The sequence below is a fragment of the Lycorma delicatula genome, chromosome 2 (assembly GCF_047948215.1).
Source record: "Lycorma delicatula isolate Av1 chromosome 2, ASM4794821v1, whole genome shotgun sequence".
NCBI lineage: Eukaryota > Metazoa > Arthropoda > Insecta > Hemiptera > Fulgoridae > Lycorma > Lycorma delicatula.
Window position 1 is genome coordinate 196,169,689 of NC_134456.1, and position 22,509 is coordinate 196,192,197.

Here is a 22,509-nt window from a genome sequence, read left to right on the forward strand (position 1 = left end):
ATAAATCGGTTTCAAAATTTAACAGTTGTTAAAAAAAGGAAAAAAGTTGTTTGTATTATATAATAAATGTTAATTTGTAGCAAAAAATTTACTTTTTGTGTCTTTGCTGTGACTAACTTTTTGGGCGACATTTTTATTTCTTTGAAAATTTTATCATCCTTACTCCTTTATTTACATAAATTGTATTTTAATTTATACTTAAAATTCTCTGCAATGGTAATTTGAAAAATTACCTCGGTATACTTGGTATAATTTTACAAATAATTATGTCAGTTTTAATTCAGATTTGTTTTATTCTGTTTGTTTTTTGTTGACGGATATGGACTAACTAAATTCTACTATATGTAACTTCTAATTTTGATTAGTCTTAATAGTAGTTTTGGATATTTACTCACTACTGCTTAGATACTGTTAGTAGTGGTTGCTATTTAATCAATTTTGATATTCCGTTTTTTGAGTGTTCTACTCAACAATATTCGTTTTATGGTAGTAAATAATGAGAATAATAAATCACTTTGATGATAGATGAATATTAGCTACAAAAGGCTACCTGATACAATCTTGTTGTCTGTTCTATAAGAACTGTTCTTCTGCTTAAAGTAATGAAATTGTGGGATTAATTATAATTTAAAACAATTCCTTACTGAAATCTGATAATTATTCAAATTTGAACTTAATTATTCTGAACCTTATTTAATAATCTATGAGGGTGAGTAAAAAATTAACTACACTTTTTGTTCTACAATTTATTTACACAAAGGTAGGGGTTCAACATGTACATCATTTTTCTACATAATCACCTCCCTTGTCAATGCACTTGGTTAGCAGTCCAGAAGTTTATGTATGTATTTCCTTCCAAGAAGAAGGTTCACGATTGGTTGCAAAGCCACTTTTGCACTACTTCCTGCAAGTCTAAGTCTGCGGAGAATCAATGACCTTGCAAAGCATCCAAACAGTTGAAAGTCAGAGAAAGCAACACCTGGACTGTAGACAGAGATTTTCAACAAGTTGAAAATTCAACTTGTTGATGGTTTGGCAAGCTGTGTGTGGGTGTGTGTTGTCACGCAACAACAATACTTTCTTCAACAATAGGCTTTACGGAAGCTGAGCTTATCATGGATGATTTGATGGGCAAAACCATGACTGATGTTCAATGAAGATGCTGCCTCATTGATGATAATTTGCCTATTTGCTAGAACCTTTTCTCGAGCTGGTTGAATTTTGTTGTCCATGGTGGAAGTTGATTGAGTTCTGCTTCCTCTTCGTGCATCACACTCATGCAGTCACTTTTAAACTTCTTGATCCACAAAAAAATCACTTTTACATGAAAAAGCAATGTCCCCGTATTGTGATAAATGCCTGTAATGAATTTCATCCCCTTTCACACCCTCTGACCAGAGAAATCAAAACATTGTTCATTGTTCATCCTTAGTAGAAACTGCTAATTGAGCAGATATATCTACACTGCAACAGCCGGAAGGCAAATTGCAGTTGCAATTGATGCAATTTGGTTCAAATTTCACACGCATGACTGCAGTCATACCAACTCTAAGCGTGCATGCGGAGAAGACAGTATGACAATCTTGAAGGTGTTTATGGCAAAAGTGTAGATAATCTTTGACTCTCCCTTGTAATGATTTTTTATACAATAAGTTATACTATTTAGGTTTTATTTTACTCTTTAAATGGCTCTTTAAACATTAAACATGTTACTATGCTAAATCAAGTATTAACAGTATCTACTATTACCACTTTACCAACATCATTACTGTTTTTAAGTATTCACAGTATACATCACCAGTAGGTTACTAGGTATTTTATGCTTATTTGCTGACGAGAGCTCTCCATATAATGAATGAATCTTATTTATCGTAAAGAACAGTATAATATCTTATTGTATGGAATCTTATGTATGTAACATCTTTTGTTATCTGAAACTAAGGGAATAAAGATTTGCTATTACATCCACAAAAATACAGTTCACTGCTCAAAATTCCTTTTACTTCTCTTTGAATTTTTATCTTTTTTAAAAACCAAATAATAAATCAAAGTTATCTTAAAACTTAAAGAAAAAAGAATTGAAAATAGAACAAGAACAAAATTACTAGCTAATATTTAGTATTTAATTGGTTTAGAAATAATTAAACAAAGAAAGGATATGATTTATAATTTATTAATACAAAATAAATAAAGGAAAGCAAATTTTGAAACTGAAGTTATTGTTCAAAATATTATTTAGTCCATGGTTTGGAGGTGATCTATTGCTCATTAATGGGAAAACAAGAACAGTTGCCCCATGACACAAGGAAATCTCTTGAAAAATCAGAAAATTTATGTTTGAAATAAAATTGAATTATAGAGTTAATGTAAATATATATATATTACGTAAAATAAAAATAAAATATAAATGTTAAAGTACTATATTTAATTTGAACATTTATATTTAAAAACTCATTCGCCTAAGATAATTGAGTTTGTTAATTGTTATTATTAATTACTTATTTTATAATAATAAAATGATTTCATTTACATATAACTGCTTTATTAGGTTTTTAATATGTTTGGTTTATAGTCACTTTTTACAGTATTATTTTGTTTGGTTTGGTATTACTACTGAAGTAATTTTTATAAATAGAAATAACTTTTATGTTTAAATTAAAGACTTGTAAATTAGGGACAGTAATTTGTTTGTTGCTTTTATGTAAAAAGAAAAAAATGCAATATATAAATCAACCATGTATATCTTTCTTATCATTTAACTTAAAAGCTTTCTGAAAACACTTTCTGCAAATGCTGATTTTATCATTTTTAAAATACTTTAAATCAGTTTCTATTTGATATTCGTTATAGTATTACTTCACTCATAAATTACAATTTTGGATCAATCCCTCAGCTACTGAAACTGAATAACACACTTAAATGACAAATACGATTTAAAATTTTGTTGTAGCAATAAAATTCAATTACTTCACATTTATAGAATTCAAAATGCATCCTTTGTGGAAGGAGTTTTGTTCAAAGTCTTCTATATATTGTCTTCATTATGCAGTTGCTAAAGGAAAATCAATGTTTGAAAGGTTATAAACTTTTAAAATGAAACTTATTTGTAGAAATGTTATTTATTGGATTAAAACATTTTTACATTTATAATATTAAAAATGTTGGAAAGAGAACATTATTCCCAAAGATAGGAATAGGAGGTTCAGAAAATTTTTAGATCCAGAAATAAATAATAGCAAATTAGGATTATTATTCACTGTTAAATTTGTTTTAAATCACCTGAAGAAAATTATATAATATTAAAAAATGAGGGGTTTTAAATATATTTTTAATGATAAGTTGTTATTACTATAATTCCTTTTTAAAGATTACTGCTATTATTCAACAAATAGAACTGTGCATTAATTGTGCTAACTGTTAAGTAAGTAGAACTGTGCATTAAAATACAAAAATAGTTGCTAATATTTTGATATCTTTTTGTGGAGTGAAGCTAATTTAAATTACTCAGGCTTTTGGAAAGGTTGTCTAAGAGAAGATATATATCAAGAATTGGAAGTAAATTGGGAGGGGATCACTGGAGGAGTTTCACTCTTGCATATTTAAAATTTCTCCAGATTATTATGTTGATAATTCCACAGTAGGTATTGTTTATTAAAAAAAAGTACATAGAGTTCAATGAATTTGAAAGAGAGACTGAAATATTCTGTTTTATAATTTTTCTCTATAAATGTAACTACTTTGTTATGCTTGGGCTTAGAAATGTAGATCTGTGTAATTTTTATAGGTTTATGTGTACAATTAATGTAAGTGTATCATACTTAATGGCTTTTTCTGCTAAAGGGGCCACTGTTTGGTGACGTTTGGAGTGTATTCCTTTGTGGTTCTGTTGAGATTAAAAAGTATGACCTTCTTCAAGTAATGTGCTTTTCATGTGTGAAATTATTTTGTAGAACTCTGAAATACAACTTTAAATTATATTTAAGTAATTAAGTTCATTCAATTTCATTCATAAATTTAGTGTATCAGTCTATCTCCATGGATAAATTCAAATTTAGAGGATGGTTCCTAGCTGGGTAATGCAATCAGATTTTGATACATGTTCATTTAAAATAAATTAAAAAAAAAAAAAATTAAACTGACTCCAAAAAAAACCAATTAAAAAAAATTGGACTGAAATGGAAAAAAATTTCACTACTTCAATACAATCTTTGAAACGTAATTTTTGAAGTCGGCACCAAATTCAAACAAACTTCGTAATCTGTATCTTATGTAATATTTATTTTACAAGTCATAAATATTTACATATGTATCATTACATATGATACATATTATTTACATGAGATATTTTAAATCATAATTCATTTAAAATTTGGTGCTGATTTTAAAAAATAAATTTCAAAGATTTTATTGAGAGCTTAATGGAAAAATTATTTTTTTCCTTTTCAGTCCAGTTATTTAATTCTATTTTTTTTTGTAGTTGGTTTAATTTTTTTTAAAGATTTTATTTTATTCTTATTAGTGCTAGAACTTTGTTAGAGCTGGAATATGGGCAGGCTTACAAAACAGACTGCTATTAAGAGAAATGAACGTTCTCTTGAAACAGGACAGGATTGTTTGTTGTCCATTACTCTTTTCCATTGATTAATACAATTAATCAGCAAAATGGAACCCCTGCTAGCAACTCGCCACTCAATTAAAAAAAGATTCATCAAAATCAGAGATTCTGATCAAAAGTTATGACCAGACAAACATAAAAATTAATATTTGCCTTGATTATAATTTTTTTTCTCAGTACCTTTTTTTTAATGGTGCACATACTCAATAATAGTGTGGGACCATTATGGAATTATCTGCAATGTTTAAAAAAATTTCAAACAAATTTGTACACATGGTGGAAAGTTAATAAGGAGGACTAAGGCTATGGTATATGGCTAAATTTGGTAGTTTTTGGCCATTACTTATTTTCAATTGGTTTAATACAATTAAATAATGAGTGTAAACACCGCTAAAAACTCATCTATCAATTAAAAAAGTAATCATCAAAATCAGAGATTCTGATCAAAAGTTATACCTGGACAAATATAAAAAACCCAGGTTGAATTGATAACAAACTTCTTTTCAAAGTGGTTAAACATTTTTGTACTAAATTTCAAATGTAAAATATTGCTGCAAATGGCAAATATTGGAAATCCAACACAAAATCATTAAATAATGTAATTCCAACTGATGTCAACAATTATCAGTGAGTTTAGACATGTTAATTTTAAGTCAATTGTAACATAACAAAGTACTAAATAAATCAGTTGACAAAATTTGGGAGAGATGCAAAGATTGGAGCACTGCCAACTTGATATTTTAATTTTTTTATTAAAGCAACATATTATGATTTATTTTTTATTTATATAGATATTAACCCATCCAAAAATGCATAAGCACAAACCCAAGCACACCTTTTGAACTGCACGATCACAATATAACAGTAAATAATTTTTTTTTGTTTTTGTTGAAATTCTAAAATCATTTTGGATTTAGTTTGAGAAACTTACATAGAATTACCAGAAAAAGATTCCCTTTCAAATTAAAAAGAAAAAACTCTTCAAACATGTTTAGTACCAAAATTACAAACCAAAACATCATTAAAAAATATAAACTTATATTCAGGTCGAATTGAAAACTTTCTTTTTTTTTAAGTGGTTAAAAACTGTAATTAGATGGATACATTTTAAATTAAAACTTTAATTCCAGATAAAAAGTGTCATAATTAAAAGTTAAGTGATATTTTGAAATAGGAATATTTCACAGAAAAAGACAAATTTTTATTATGTTTTAGAAAATACAAAAAAATAAATATACAAAGTGGTTACTGGAATAAAATAACTAAGTGACTAGATGTGCATTTACATTTTAGACAAGTGTCATGAATGCTTTAAAAATAAGTTAGAGAAACACTTACACACAGAGAAATAAAAACTTAGAAAAGATAAACAAAAAGCAATATATATACAAAACTGAGTTAAAGACAATTATCTTTATAAAACAAGTAAAAAATTGAAAACAATCTCCTTTTGAGCTACCCAAGCCTAAAGCAAAATGTTAGCATACAATACAGCCTAAATTCCTTGCTTAGTCTGGCCACATTATAAACTTGTTAGTCTTTCAGTACTTTAAGTGTTCAAAAACTAAATATTAAAAGAAATAAAAAATACTTTTTCCACTCATGAAATTTTACTTATAAAGTTCAAAAGGCTAAACTTTAGCACCTTTTTAAACAAAAAGAATGAACTATCTTGAATGATTATTGGAATAAAATAACTGAAGTTAAATAAAATTATGCGGTGTGCCCACTTAAACTCCTCATCTTTTTTCTTTTTCTGCTTAGCCTCTGGAACCAGCATAAGGTACTATTTATGATGATGAATGAGGATGTGTATGAATGTAAATGAAGTGTAGTCTGGAATTCTTTTACTTGTAAAACTTACCAACAATTTTTTATATGTTCATTACATCAATAGCTTCCTCAATGAATATCTTCAGATCACTCAAATTTTTAATATATATAGTGTTAAAATCTCTACTTTTTTTAATATTAAAAAATATTTGAAAGATATCTCTATAAAAATTTATACAGTTTAAAATGGTGTAGTTATATCTATTAGTTGACAGTGCATTAAGAGTTTAAAAATATCTCTAGGGAAAACATTTTCTGAATCTACCTGATAATTCACAAGCTGCACTCAGATCTGCTTTTCATATATTTTTTGTATGTATGGAAAATTAGTGCAATGATTTTTAATTTCATTTGTTAAAGAGTACCGTCAAAATATCTACTATGAAACAAGATATTCATGTTAAAAATGTCAAAAGTTTAGTGTTGCTTATATTAATAATCTGTATTATTTTTTAAAATAACCATAATGTTCTTGATCTTCTACTGATTGCAAAATACAAGATCGATGAAATTTTGTACTTTCTTTTTATCATTTTAAAACCACTAATTAACATACGTTATGTAGGAATCTCTTGTGCGTGGAATAATGTTTTATAATATTCTATAATCACTGAAGTACATTCTCTTATAGATGTTTATTTAAAAAATATTCTTACCTTTATGTCAAAAATTAATTAGGACAGTTATAGCATAGCTGAATTTTTAATTAAAAATGAATTTCAGAATTGCTTGGTTGGCATTGCTGATTGCTGGTGTTTTTGGAATTTCAAAGTATCTGTTAGAATCATGGTTTCAATATAATAATGGGCCTCTTCAAGTGAAAGTTCAGAATCCAAGGTTTGATCTACATAATATTGAATTTCCTGCAGTTACTGTTTGTAGTATTAATAAAGTCAATGCTGTGAAAGCAAATATGTTATTTGACAGGTGAGTGACATTTTTTTAATGTATGTTAAAAAACATTTAGGTTAGTAAAATTGAATGAATTTGTAATTTTAAGGATAAAATTCCATTTTTAATTTCTTATTTCTCAGGCTGGAACCCTGTTGTAAATGCTTGTTACACTTTTTTACAACCCATTGTGTTTGGATCTGATACTGATACAAAGTAAAACAACTATGTATTAAGTCTTTTCTTTTTTAAATAGTTATTATCAGCATTTACAGTTCACTTTAAGTGAACTGAAAATTAAGTGAAGCTTCTATGCAAAATGAATTTCAATTAATTGAATTATTTCCTTCTTTTCTCTTTATTTCAACAGAAGTTTCTGCAGTTTAATTTACTATTACTTTCATAGATCAAGATAATGAAATGATTTTTATACTTTCTAAATATCTGGAAGTATGTTTCAAACAAATGTTGTATTTCTGTTTTAAATATTTTGAAAAGGGTCTTTCTCAATATGTTTTGGTTTCCAACCTCTATCCTAGATAACTTTTTATGTTTAAGATAATTAACCTAAATTTTACAGATCAACTCTACCATACCAATCTAAACTTTACAGTTTTGTTTTTCATCTGTTTTATTGTTTGTTTTACTGTTTTGTTTTTCCTATTACTGAACTCATCTTTTATTATGTAGAATTTCTTCCAATTTTGTTCAAATATTGGAACGTAGAACTGTCTGAAATATTGTAGACAATTTTTCTATTTATTTTATTTTCTCATTCATTTTCTTGTATATAAAATTCTAACAGCAAAAAAAAAAAAAATGAAAAAAATAAACTTATCTTTACATCTTTTGTTTTTTTATCTTTCTGATTAAGTTTTTGTAATATATAAATAAAGTTAAGTTTCTTACTTAACAAATTAAGTTTTTAAAAACAATTTTATTTTATTTACGTAAAATTATATAACTATATATATATATATATATATATATATATATGTTGAATTTCAGTCATTCCACCAAGTACAATATTAAAGAAACATTCTTACCTTTAGTTCTTAAAGATTTTTCTTAAAGTTAAGAAAAACTTCAAATTTACTCTATATGACAATGGTTGCATGGGAAAAATATTTCACATGTTTAGCATATGACAAGCCCCCCCTTCTTACAATTCCATTTGGTCATCTCTTGCTGTAACGCTTGGTTATATCAAAAAATTGTTTCAGACGGAAGTTTTAAGTAATGTTTTTAGGACTAACGACCACTTTAAACCGTTTTGATACTGTGCCTATTAAGGGAGGTATGATTCTTTTTTGTCTTCAAAACTCCATTTTTTCCAACCCGTGTACCAATGGTTGGTAATATCAAAAAATTTTACTTACATAAGTTTTATGCCCTTGTCCAAAAAAGAACAGAACTTTAAACGAATTTGATATTTTACTTAATAAGAAAGTTATAGCGATATTTTGTTTTTGTTTTTTTCGAATAAGCCCCCATTTCCACCCACATGGTCCGATTTTGCCCGTTAGCGAACTCTACCCAGATTTTGGAATGAGTTATTTTTAAGGAACAATTTGAAAGTGATTAGCGTAAAATTACAGCAGTTATCGTGTCCACAAGAAATTGAAATATATATATATATATATATATATATATATGTAAACTTTTGAGCTGATGTGATTTTGGGGTCTGGGGGAAGTGAAACGCGAAGATATGTCGAAATTTTCCGGAAGTCGAATCATGATACACATTACAATAGGTAGCTTTCTTATGAAATGTAGCTGACATTTAATAACAAATAAACATAATATAACTAGTTTGGAAAATAATTTATAAATAATTAAATAAGTAATATTGAACACGAAAATAATAAAAAATTAGAAATTTTTGAAAAATTTTATATATATAAATATAAACGTGAATTTAGTCTCATGTATCTGCTGACAGAACTTATTGGGAATTCTGTAAGACAAAATTTATTTCTTACAAAAATTATTTAAGTTGGTAATACGCGTGATAAGATTTTAATAAAATTAAATGTTTGCAGTAATGTATTATAAAACAACATCGAAAGAAATTTTAAATAATTTAGGTAAATTTTAGTAAAAAATTTTAATTTTAATTGCAATTTTGGTAAATTTTAATAATGATTTAAAAAAAAAAAAAAAAAAAAAAAAAATGTTGACTGAACAAATGTACGTTCTGTAAATGTTTAATTTTTTTAATATTTTACTCAATAACCAATTATAAAAAGTAACTAAGTGTAAAGATGTTGAATAGTAGTTATATGCGTAAATGTAAATGAAGATAAATCAGTAAACATTACTGAGGATGAGCTTACGCCAGAAAGTGCTCTAATGTAAAGGAAATAAAGGTAAGAATGTTTCTTTAATTCTGTACTTAGCGGATTGGCTGAAATTCAATATATGTTGTTAAAAAAAATACATATATGTGTTTTTCATAAATAATATACTAGTATATTAATATTGCAAGACAGATTTTTGCTTTCAAACTCTATATATACTGTACATCAGCGGATGAAATCCATTCGTAATTCATTAGGTTGTAAATAGTTTTAAATGAATGCAATAAAATTATCATCTCTGTCGCGCACTGGTAGCGTCTTGGCCTTCATCTAAGGGTCCTGAGTTCAAATCTAGTCGGATATGACAATGCTACACAATTCTATTTCCACATCCTTACATACAATCTTCTGTGGTGAATTAATTCATTAAGAAAATAATAAACGTACTTCGAATTTAAAAGTAAATTCTATTACACCATTTTTTTTTATTCAGATAATATTTAGTTATATTTCAGTCCAAAATATATTTTTGTTTTAATAATTAGTTATAAAAAAAAATTCATATTGCCTAACAAATGCAGATTTTCTTTTACAATAAAATTATAATCCAAATTACTGATAACATTACAACACTAGAATATATTAATTATAAAAGTGTACAGCAATTACAGCATCAGAAATACAGTCAATAGATATTAACTGTATTGCTGGGATTCTTAAGAAGCACATTAAAATAAGGGATACAAGAATCATGCTGATGATATTCTTGTATAATTTCAGTACAGTCTTGCATTCGATAAAGTATAATTTCAGTATTTGTAATTTGACAGTTGTGATTTCTGACAATTTAAGTTACATATTTATATTTATGATACATCTTTTTTATGTTAAATTATGTTATGTAACATATTTTTTAGAATGTTTGGCAACAACTCTGATGAAGAAATACGAGAAGCTTTTTTGAAATCTTTGATGTCATTATCTTTATTACGTTTTCCTTACTACCATCATCCAATGAGATATAATTTATCTACTAACTTTCCATTATTTTATGATTTGAAAAATGAGGAGATTGTGGATATTATGGAAAAGGTTATGGTTCTATTTATTTTTTGTATAAAAGTTTAACTATCTTACTTTATCTATTTGTTTAAATTATTTTCTTGCATTTTGAAATGAATATAATAATTAACAAGTACGAAGTATGTTTTTTAAGTACCATTTTGTCTGCTGCAGCGCGGCTGTCGCTGTTTCGCCCATGTCCTCGACTAAATTACATACTGGCTTGCTACAGACGCCATTACATGATTGTTAGTTTTTGTTTAGTTTCTTGTATTTGTTTCTTAAATGCAAGAAGTATGAAAGCGGCCGAAATTCATAGACAGATTGTTTAGTGTACAGGAATAACGTCATGTCCGATGGAATGGTGAGAAAATGGGTTAGGGAATTTAAAGAGGTCCTACAAACTTACACAATGTGACATGGAGCGTGGGCGATCCGTCTGTCATTACTGATTACCTGGTGCACAGAGTTAATTAAAAACCTCGTGAGAATACATTGTGTACAATTCCAGCCGTAAATAAACATATTCTAAGAAGGAGATACCACATAAAAACACTGCACACGACAGAGCGCTGTGGAACAACGTGCTTAAAAATAATGCTCACTAAACTTACAATTTTTTGTAATTCCTCACAAAATTTGATACTTTACATTTAATTTAATTAATTCTAATTACTATTGTAATCTCTTTAATTATGTATTTAACTATAATTATTTATTTAATTTATATTTATTTTATACTAAATTTTGTACTAAACTTATAACTTTTTAATTCCTCAAAAATTTTTAATACAATAATATCCCAAACAATAACTACCATATTATTAAAAATAATTAGGTAAAATACATAACTTGAACAAAACCTTACCATTTCGAAACATTAAGAAAATTGCTTACCGTATTCTCTGTCAGTGTCTGACAAACACTAGATTACTTCTATTACATCCGATTCATCACTCCAGAAGTGTGCGTTGACGAAGAATCATCTCTAACATTAATTATTAGTTAGTCGACCACAACATTGAGAAATTATCTAAGTTTCACATTTTATTTTCTTCTTCTGTAACATGCTTCACGCACTGTTTCCACGTATCAGTTGATAGCTCGTTCACGCCTTTTTCAAGCAGGATTTTAACCTCTTTCATTTTATATGTATTTTTATTTCGGGCAACATAACCTTTTACTTGGCTCCACACTAACTCAGTTGGATTAAGGTTTCCTTTCGTTTCAGCTAAATCATAGATAAAAAATTTATTAAATTTATCACGATTGTGTTTTACATGTTCAAGGAGTTGTGCTTTTAAACTGTTTTCTCTAAAGTGGATTTTTTTGATTGCAGCCATAAAGCAATTTCTTGTTTCCTTTATGAATTGTTTGGAATATTTTTTATTTTTACACTACGGTACACAGCATTGTCCAATAATACTATTTTATTGCAGAGCATGCAGTAATACTATTTTCGGGTAATAATGACAACACTTTTTCAAACCACATTCTAAAATATCTCCATGTCATCATGGTAGCCTCCAGATTTTTCGGATTCAAAAACGAGTAATTCCCCTTCTAAAAGTCTATTTTCATTGCCAATATGTACCATAAGTAATCGCTTTCCTTTATTTTTTGGAGGTTGCAGAACCCTGCTTAATCTTGACAGAAATGCTGTTTTTACCGATGTAACTGTCGTATCACACCAAAGTCTTGAAGTGGTGTGGCCTTCATTTACCTACGTCTCATCCAAATAAAATTTATTGCTACCGATTTTCTATAATTTGCTATTTTTTAAAAATAATTATGCCGCCAAATTATGGTCTCTCGATCAACAATTACACTTTCTTAAATTTAAAATTCATCGACAACAGTAATTTGTATAAACTAGTGCGTCCAATCTTTGGTAAACTCTTGTAACTGTTTATCACAGCCAGCATTTTTTTAAGGTTGTTATTTCATTTCAAAAAAAGAAATTATGTACAGTCAATCTTATTACATTTTTGTCAACTTCATCTCACTTTCCCAGTACAGGTTTTTGTCGTTTTCTATTTTTAACAAGAGTTTCTACCTTTGCTTTCCTATTTATTTCAGTCCGTAATCTATTAATATTACTAACCGACACATCAGTTAATTCACAAGCAAGTTTCACTATTTCCTTTTTAACCAAAGTAAGATTTTTCTCCAGCAGTTGACTGAATACGTTACATTTTTTTTTCACCACTTAGCAAACCTTTCCCTTTTCTGTGCTTATTAAAAGTTGTTCCTGAATTATCTACCATGTCGATAAACTAATCGAATACACACATATACAGGCTAATCACACTATCAGATCCTACAATAATCAGTAATAATCGCACAATAACCGAATATACACTCACACTTACGCGTACAAAAAAAGTACTGAAATAGAACTACAATTAAAAGAAAATTAAAAATATTCAGTATGGAGAATTTATACTGCAATTTTGAAGCTGGTGATCAACAACGATGTTTGCTTATAAACATCCGGTAGTTACAACCGCTCGGCGCGTACGTTAGTGTGCTGTAAATACATGCACTACCACACTAGCAATTTGTTTATTTCACATCTCCTTAGAATGAACAGAGAGAATACATTAGTGGGTGATAGAAAAATTCTGACTTCATATTTGTTTTCAGCATAAAAAAAAGACTAAAATCATGTATCGCATGTTAGGAAACAAAAATTATGTTTATCAGTGTTATCAGACGGGTATTTAATTTTTGATAGCGGTTATATATTTGTTTTTATTTTAAGATGGACGAAGTTGGTGGACTGCGTTCCGCTCCTTTGTAGTTCGGGTTTTGAAATTTTATTTTTACTTGCGTTATTCCTTGGAAGGTTAGTAAGATATTTGCGTCTTTCTTCCGATGTTAATCCCCTTCTTCAGTCGGTCCACTGAAGGCCTTTCTGTCTGGCAGGAATGCGCCTGATGGTCCCCTAAGTTTTGAAGGGTGCAATGAACTTCTTTCGCGGAGAAAGTGTTATCTTTAGGCTAATCGTTGTAATATGAAGGAAGGATAGTCAATCTCCCTACATTGTACCATATATAAAACATACGTCTGAAGTTAGCAAAAGTAAATAAAAACGAGGAAAGCGAGAATGAATAATCCATGACATGAAGTAACAATATATCTTCGGTATGTGAAATTCTGGAAAGGCAAGATGATGCCTTGTTAGTAGACAAATGGTTTTGAGAAGACTGCTATAGTGAATTAAACAAAAGTGTTTTACAGCGAAATAACAGAAGCAAGTGGCTGATATTAAAAGATACTAAATAAATCCACTGTGTGCATTTAAAAATTAATTTTACGTTCATATTTTTGACATTTTCATATTTTGTTATCTTAAAGACTTAATAGTAAAAGACTGATATGAAGAATAGTTATTTTTCTTATTGAAGAGAACAATTTTTTATATTTTTCTTATTTTAAAATTTACATTACTGTAATACTACTTCAGTAAGACGAATAACAAACGTATGTAATGTGTAACAAAATATTATCTTTATTTTCTTAATGTTATAATTAATTATTTTAACGTTATTACTTCTTACAACAAAATAACATTGTCAAGGGGAAGTCCATTTTCGTTTCCCCTAAATTTCGCTCTATCAACGAATCTCGAACCACCTATTACAGCGGATATTCACGAGTCGACTGTATAATGAAATAAAATAATACTGTAATTAATGGTCACACAGATCAGGCAAATCTTTACCATTCATTGCGATTGCAATGTCTCAATTAATAATACCCTACAATATTATTGCTTAATAGCCTAGTTAGATGAAAGAAAATGATTGTTTTATTTATTCTGTTTCGGCTTAGTGATAAATAACAAAAACGGTTTTTGGTACGTGAAGGTTTTACTGTATTCCTACTGTAATTTTTTTTATATTGAATTCCAAAATGAAATCGGAATTTTTCCATCATAACAGTTTTTATGTGATAATATTTTTGAAATATTGCTTTTGTGATTAATTTTAAGTATTTTTTAGGGATAACTTACGCACATAACAGAAGGTTGGGTACAAACATAATATTATGAAGGCAATAGCTTCATGATGCATTGAGCGTATATGCATGATGATTACATTTGGGTCGGTTCTGTCATATCAGCACATAGCATTTTTCAGAATCATAAAGGGTGGAGCACAGGAAATGCATGATTTTTAAACCACTAGTACTCGCGGTGAGTAAGGGTAAAAAAAATTACCTTCAGAGACCTCTGGCGGACAGCTCAGACTACACAGTTTCAGTCACTGAAGGCAAGGAGCCTTCATGGGCAAGATTAATCATGTTGTGCAGGTCAAAACATGTAGCTGAAAACACAGCTGTGTTGCTTGTGTTGAGCACTGGATTTAGGAATGAATTAATTTTGTTGTCTTATTACTGTCTAAAGTTTGTTAACAGTGCAGTTTCATAATGTCTCAAAATTGTGTAAATGATGTGGATGCCTTTCGTTATGTATGTGGTGAGTTTACCATAAAATCAAATAGAAAAACATTACACCTTTAATTTAAAAAAAAAAATCATTTGTACTTTCAGCGTAAAATTGGTGATCAGGATAAGACATAGGCTCCTCATATAGTGCACTAATTGTTCTGTGTATTTAAGAGGGTAGCTGAAAGGTACACTGAAGGCTTTGCCATTTGGTGTACCTATGGTTTGGCATGAACCAAAAGAACATGTAACCGATTGTTACTTTTGTTTAACAAGTGTGTCTGGAATTTCTAAAAAATCTAAACATACTATAAAATATCTTTCATTGCAATCTGCAATCAGGCCTGTACCTCACAGTGAAATTATTCCAGTTACTAAGCCACCTGTGAATATATGTTTCGAAAGCAGCGATGAAGAATCAGGCAGTACTGAAGAACACAACAATGATTTTGATTTTGAATTATCTTCCAATAAGCCATATCTTGTATCACAAGGTGAATTAAATGACTTGATTAGGGATTTAAGTTTATCAAAAAATCAAGCTGAACTGTTAGGATCAATAATGCAAGGTAGGAATTTACTTCAAAAAATACCAAAATTTCATGTTTTCAAAGCTGATAAAAGGAAATTTATTGATGAAAATAATTTGGTTTATTGCACAAATATTGATCAGATTATGTTGTACATAGGACAAGTTTATAAACGTGAGGACTGGCACCTTTTCATAGATTTGTCCAAATATACTTTAAAAGTGGTTCTACCACACAACGGTAACAAATATTCTTCGATATCAATCGCTTATGGTATTAATTTGAAACAGACATACTATGTGATGAAAGACGTTCTTGAAAAAATAAATTATAAAAAACATGGCTCGAACATATATGGTGATTTGAAAGTTATAGCTATTTTGTTAGGCATGCAGTTAGGTTAGACTAAGTACATGTGTTTTCTTTGCAAATAGGACAGCCGAGTTAGGGATAAACATTATGTTACCAAAGAGTGGAAGAAATGAGACAACTTAACAACAAATGGGAAAAGTATTATTCATGAGCCCTTAGTTGAACCCAAAAAAAAATATTTTTACCTCCTCTCCATATCAAGCTAGGACTAATGAAGAATTTTGTAAAAGCAGTGAAGAAGGATAGTCCCAGATTTTTGTACATCAGGCAGAAATTTCCGAATGTAAGTGAAGGAAAAATTAATGAAGGAATATTTGTTGGTCCTCAAATAAGAGAGTTGGTCAAAGATGATATACTTAACTCAATGTTAAATAATGTAGGAAGTGCAGCTTTGGGTTCATTTAAAGACATTTGCAAAACCTTTTTGGCAAACAAAAATCTGACAATTACAATGGTATTATTAATCTACTTCTTACTTCATACAGAGCTATGAAAATACTTTGTATGTCTATACATTACTATGTCTATGAAAATACATTTCCTCCACTCACATCTGGATTTTTTCCTGGACAACCTCGGAAATGTAAGATGTTTCCACCAATACATTTTGGTGGTGGAAAGCTGCTATAAAGGAAAGTGGAATACTATCATTCTAGCCGATTACTTCTAGACATTAATTCGGGATGTGCCTGAGGCTATTTATAAAAGAAAAGCATCAGTGAAATCATTCTAATACAGATATGGCCATGCAAAATTATAAATTCTACTGATTTTAACTATATTTTTTGTTAATTTTTTTTGAAGTGTATTTATTTAAAACTAAGGGTAATAGAAAAATTGTATTTACAAATCTGTAATGTACACAAAATATTAATTCAAGAAATGGTATTATACTTAGAGAAACATTAAAAAAATCTTTTCTTGTGAATCATTGTAATTAGAAAATCTACCAGCAAGGTACTGATGTCTGGACTCTGCGATTAATACAGGGATTAAATATTCTCCAGTGCATTCTGGTGCAATAAAGCCGCAAATGATCCTCGAAGTGGTTAATCCTCTCTTGGTCAGATGGTGAAGGGTTACTGAGTTTGTTATATTACATTACTTTATGTACTTTTATGTTTTTCTATAAATGTACTTGTTGCACTCCAATTCCAGTAGACGTTTTTTAAAACAGGCCACATAATGTGTAAACTAAATGATGTTTTTCCTTGCGTACCTTTAGAAAAATATACCTACCATTAATATTGTTATGTTAAAACATAATGAAAATAATAAAACAATTACTTATTAATCAAGGAATTATTTTGTAATTACATATTTTTCACAATTCTAGTACTTAATGAAAAAGTAAACATCAAAATTTCTATTAATTTTTTTTTTAATTATTATTAGGTTAATCCAACAGTATCAGAAATGTTTAAAAAATGTAATTGGCGAGGTATTAGTTTTGACTGTAACTTTCTTTTTCAACGTCAAAAGACTGAAGAAGGCTTTTGTTATGCATTCAACAGCAAAACAGCAGATATTAGAAACATGTGAGTTCAATTTAATCTGTTGAAATTTCTGTCATTTTTTCGTCTCACTTTCTTTACTAAAATATGTAAATGTGTGTTCTTAATGTCAAATTAATTTTTACAGTTCAAATGTAACATTTCCATATAGAAATGAGGATGGAAAATTGGAAGCACTGCGCAATAATGCTGCTGGAAAACTAACTGGTTTAGAATTGTTGATGAAATTTCCTAAAAAAAAACATAGATTACCACAAGATAAATATCGGCCAACTGGATATTCTGTGAGTAAACAATTTTAAGACAATAAACAGTAAAAAAATTGAAATTGATTAATTTTTTCATATTGTAAAAAAGTTAGCATTAATGTATGTCAAAATAAATAATGTTTGTAATGTTAGAGAGTCTAAATATGTTACACTTCAGCTTTAATTTGATTTACTGAATGAAAAACTGGAGGCTGGAAAAGTGAATGTTCAACTATTAATGTCTTTTACCTAAAGGTATTAAGAAAGCAATGAAAACATTTTGCCCATTAAATATAAAAACGCTATCTTTCATTTCAAAAATACCAAAAAGCCCTATAATAAATGTAAAATATTGGTTAAAAACTTTTATTATTTTTTAAATTATTATGACTTCAATGTACTTTTGCTCATATTTGAACAGGGAAGATAAAATGATGGATGAAATGACAATTGAAAAAAATACCAGATACTTGTTGGAATCAAAACTGAGACCAATTGATCTAGAAGTCAGGATGTTAACTATAACCATTAAGTTGGCCAAATGGTTTTCATTATTAATGACAAAGTGACTTGAAAAGAGCTTAAATACTACACAAACTAGATAAATGGGCTAAACCCTGTATCAGATGGATATAGGGTGAAGCTCCCTAACTTCACTTTATATCCATTTATACAATAGTTTTTATGTATGAATATTAGAAACTATATATTTATACTTAATTCAAAATATATTATGTGTCTACTACTATTCAGTTTTACTATAATTTCTTGTGATCCCAAAAGTTAATAAATTAAGAGATTAAATAAATACTACTAGCAGTGAGATCACATATAGTGGTAGAGAGGTTGAAACAGATTAAATGCTTACACACTATCCTCTCCAGTTAAATTTTAAAGTAACTGTTTCCCAGATTCATAGCTTCCTGACCAAATTTGTTGTTGGTAGGGAACTAATTAAAATTACACCTTGTTCTTTTGAACCTAGGGTGTAATTCCAGCTATTTGTGTGCTATTTACCATCTGCAAAATATGAACATCAGTCAATAGATGCCAACTAAATAGGTGCATCAGGTAGACCAGAACTTCCAGATTACTGTATGTCTTTCTCATTCAGTTATCTGTAAGTTATACTTTTGCTTTGAACATTTTTTCTGTCACTCTTTAATACAGAAAACAATATAATAAAGGCAGAGCTAAAATAATAATAATAAAACTATCTTGTATCGTAATTATTTAAATACCAATTTCTGTGAGATAATAAAATTTATAACTCAATTTCTAAAGGTCTGGAAGTAGGTTTCTAGATTTTTTCAAAAGATATAGAGTATTTATCACGAAATTGTCTTAAAGGACACTCAAAATTAATAGCACTAATACCTAGGAAGTGTGTCATGATTTTTGTAGCGTATAAAAGAGAAAATCTCATTTCATTATTATAGTCAAAGAATTCATTTTCCAGTTTAAAATAGTCAAAATATTATAGACTTTGGCTGAAAATTGTACCAAAACTATATCAATATACAAAGAATTCCTGTAAAAAAGAAAACAATCATAAGAAATGTATTCTTATTCTCAAATGAGTATTGTTATAGCAGAAATGAGATCCTTTTATTTTAAGACTTGTTCACGTAGGATTGAAATAAATCTACTATCCAAGCATTTATTCTACTTACTACTAAAAGGAAAATTACTTTTTACAAAAAAAAACCTCTTTAGAATCAAATTTATTTGCTGTATGTAGTAATAAGTTAGGTATGAAACCACTATCATGTAGCTAGTTGATTAAAATCATGGTACATATTGGATGAATAATCTGATTCTACTTGATGTCAGTAGAGGCTGACATCAAGTGGTTGAAAAGTGATACAAATAATTACTACAAACTCAATTATTAATTCAAAATTAATAAACAATGCAAAAAAAAGATTAAAAAAAACCTGTTTTTATTTATCATTATGTCTTTTTTATTTTAATTATTTATCTGTTTGAATATTGTTATTATTTTTTAGATTATGGTGAGCAGTCCTGAAAGTTACCCAGATTCTTCTCGTAATATTATTATTAATCAAAGAAGTAATTATGTGTACAGAATATCTGTATCAGTTTCCGAGACAGAAGGTGATTCTTCATTATTGCATTTGGATGAATCAGTTCGGGGATGTACTTTTGATGAAAAGGGATCAAAAGGGAGCATGTATCTACAATCAAATTGTTTTTTGCAATGCCGCAAATCAGAAATTTATAAACATTGCCAATGTATTCCATATTTCTTACCACATAATCCTAGTATGTGAATATAAATATTACACTTTTTTTTCTATTCTTTGTTTTACTAGAATAGGTTTATAATATATAAAAATAAATAAATAATATATTAAATATAATAATATAAATAAGAAAAACTATTACAAAATTACAAAGTTAGATTGGAATAAATTTATGTAGATAAATTTAAAAAAGAATGGATAAAAGAACAAAGTGTGATTCTTGTAAGCACAGTTGTTTGTAAAAGATTTTTGATATAGAATAAAAAATATGGTAATTATTTGATTATCCTGATGTAAATAACTCTTTTTCTGTTAATAATATGGAGGCAAATAAAAAATAGTTTTAAAAAACACAATACTACCAACTTTTAGAAATGTGTTCTAAAAGTAAAAGAATAATACTTATTAGATTAATGTTTAAATACATTTAAAAAAAAGTAAACTACCTTAATAACCTACTATTATTTAAAGAAGAATTAAATAATAAAAATTTTAGTTTTCTTTTAAATTTAAAATAGGGGTAGGCTTACAAACAATGCTGCCAGTATGAAAAAAGTTGTATACAAGAAATCCAGAATAAAAGCCACAAAACTGTGTCTTGAAAATATCAAAAATGAATATGAAGAAATGACATTAAACAATTATTATCAAATATGAGCTAAATGTCTTGAATGTTGGAAAAAAATGTATGTACTTGTAAGTGTATTTATTATAAAATATCAAAATAAAAGAGTGTTTTTTGACAATATTGTAGAATAATCTGGTAATAACATAAAAATGTTTTCTTATTATGAATATCCTGACTACATCATCAAGCTCTAGTATTTGCAAAATTTTTAAATTGATAAAAGTTCAATCATATGTCTGTTGTGTCTGAAAAAATAATAATGTAGGGAGTTTCAGTATTATTAGGTATAATGTCAGCTTCAGTTGACATTTGTATTTACTAATTTATCTTAATTTTATTTGTATAAAAAAAAATCTGTAGTTAACTACTGAGAATAACAAGAAAATACTTTCAAACCAAGCTGTTTTGAATTACTATTAATTTGGTTTAATAAACTAATTTTAATTAATAATTTAATTTTTATATTTTTCCGTTCACCATTAACAATGTTTTCCTATAGCAGAATCCACTGGTACTATATTAGGTAACTGTTTGGACATATCAGTGAAAGGTTATTGGTTCAATATTTACTACAGAAGTATTTCTATAGTAAGTTTAGATTATATATCTTATTTCTTATATTTTACTGTAGAGAAATTTTATATTTCATAAAACACAATAAATCTTTTTGTTCTTTTTCAGAAAAAAATGTAACTTGTGGAATTCAGCATATGGAATGTTTGGCAAAAATTAATGGCAAGTTGTAATTATAACAAAACTATTGATAACTTAAAAACTAATTAAATTTACCCTTTAATTCATTATTAAAAATTAATGTGATTTAATAAGTTAAAAGAATAATATTATAAATTCGAGTAATCTGAAGCAAATAATTGTAATGATTCAGTGTTTTCAGATCAGTTATGCCTTGAAGCTTTAATAAAGTTTAATGAAAAGCTTTTATAATTAATACAAGGAATAAGGATAATATATTCACACTAAGGAATAAATAAAAATTGTTTCATTTGACCTCTCTGTAAATAAGGATTAAATTAATTCAACAAATTTTCAAATAAGTAAAATTGCAAAAATTATTAAATTAAATTCTTCAAAACAAAATCAAGAAGGAAATCTTTTAAAGATGGGTGCAAATTTCCTATTCTTTTCTCATAGAATTCTGGGATTATACATATAATTCATGATTATATTTCTGTAATAACATCTAATATTTTTTTTGTTTGTCTTCAGTCATTTGACTGGTTTGATGCAGCTCTCCAAGATTCCCTATCTAGTGCTAGTCGTTTCATTTCATTATACCCTCTACATCCTACATCCCCAACAATTTGTTTTACATACTCCAAACGTGGCCTGCCTACACAATTTTTCCCTTCTACCTGTCCTTCCAATATTAAAGCGACTATTCCAGGATGCCTTAGTATGTGGCCTATAAGTCTGTCTCTTCTTTTAACTATATTTTTCCAAATGCTTCTTTCTTCATCTATTTGCCGCAATACCTCTTCATTTGTCACTTTATCCACCCATCTGATTTTTAACATTCTCCTATAGCACCACATTTCAAAAGCTTCTAATCTTTTCTTCTCAGATACTCCGATTGTCCAAGTTTCACTTCCATATAAAGCGACACTCCAAACATACACTTTCAAAAATCTTTTCCTGACATTTAAATTAATTTTTGATGTAAACAAATTATATTTCTTACTGAAGGCTCGTTTAGCTTGTGCTATTCGGCATTTTATATCGCTCCTGCTTCGTCCATCTTTAGAAATTTTACTTCCCAAATAACAAAATTCTTCTA

The 22,509-nt window shown here is 28.1% G+C and overlaps 1 protein-coding gene across 1 annotated transcript; it reads left to right on the forward strand.

The window, feature by feature from the left end:
• Nucleotides 1–1,714: 1,714 nt before the first annotated feature.
• Nucleotides 1,715–20,113, forward strand: LOC142320025 (pickpocket protein 19-like). The gene is made up of 6 exons (XM_075357705.1): nucleotides 1,715–1,800; nucleotides 7,172–7,375; nucleotides 10,559–10,733; nucleotides 17,453–17,595; nucleotides 17,699–17,855; nucleotides 19,829–20,113. The coding sequence occupies exons 1-6, from the start codon at nucleotides 1,715–1,717 to the stop codon at nucleotides 20,111–20,113; spliced, it is 1,050 nt and encodes a 349-aa protein (XP_075213820.1).
• The last annotated feature ends 2,396 nt before the right edge of the window (nucleotides 20,114–22,509 follow it).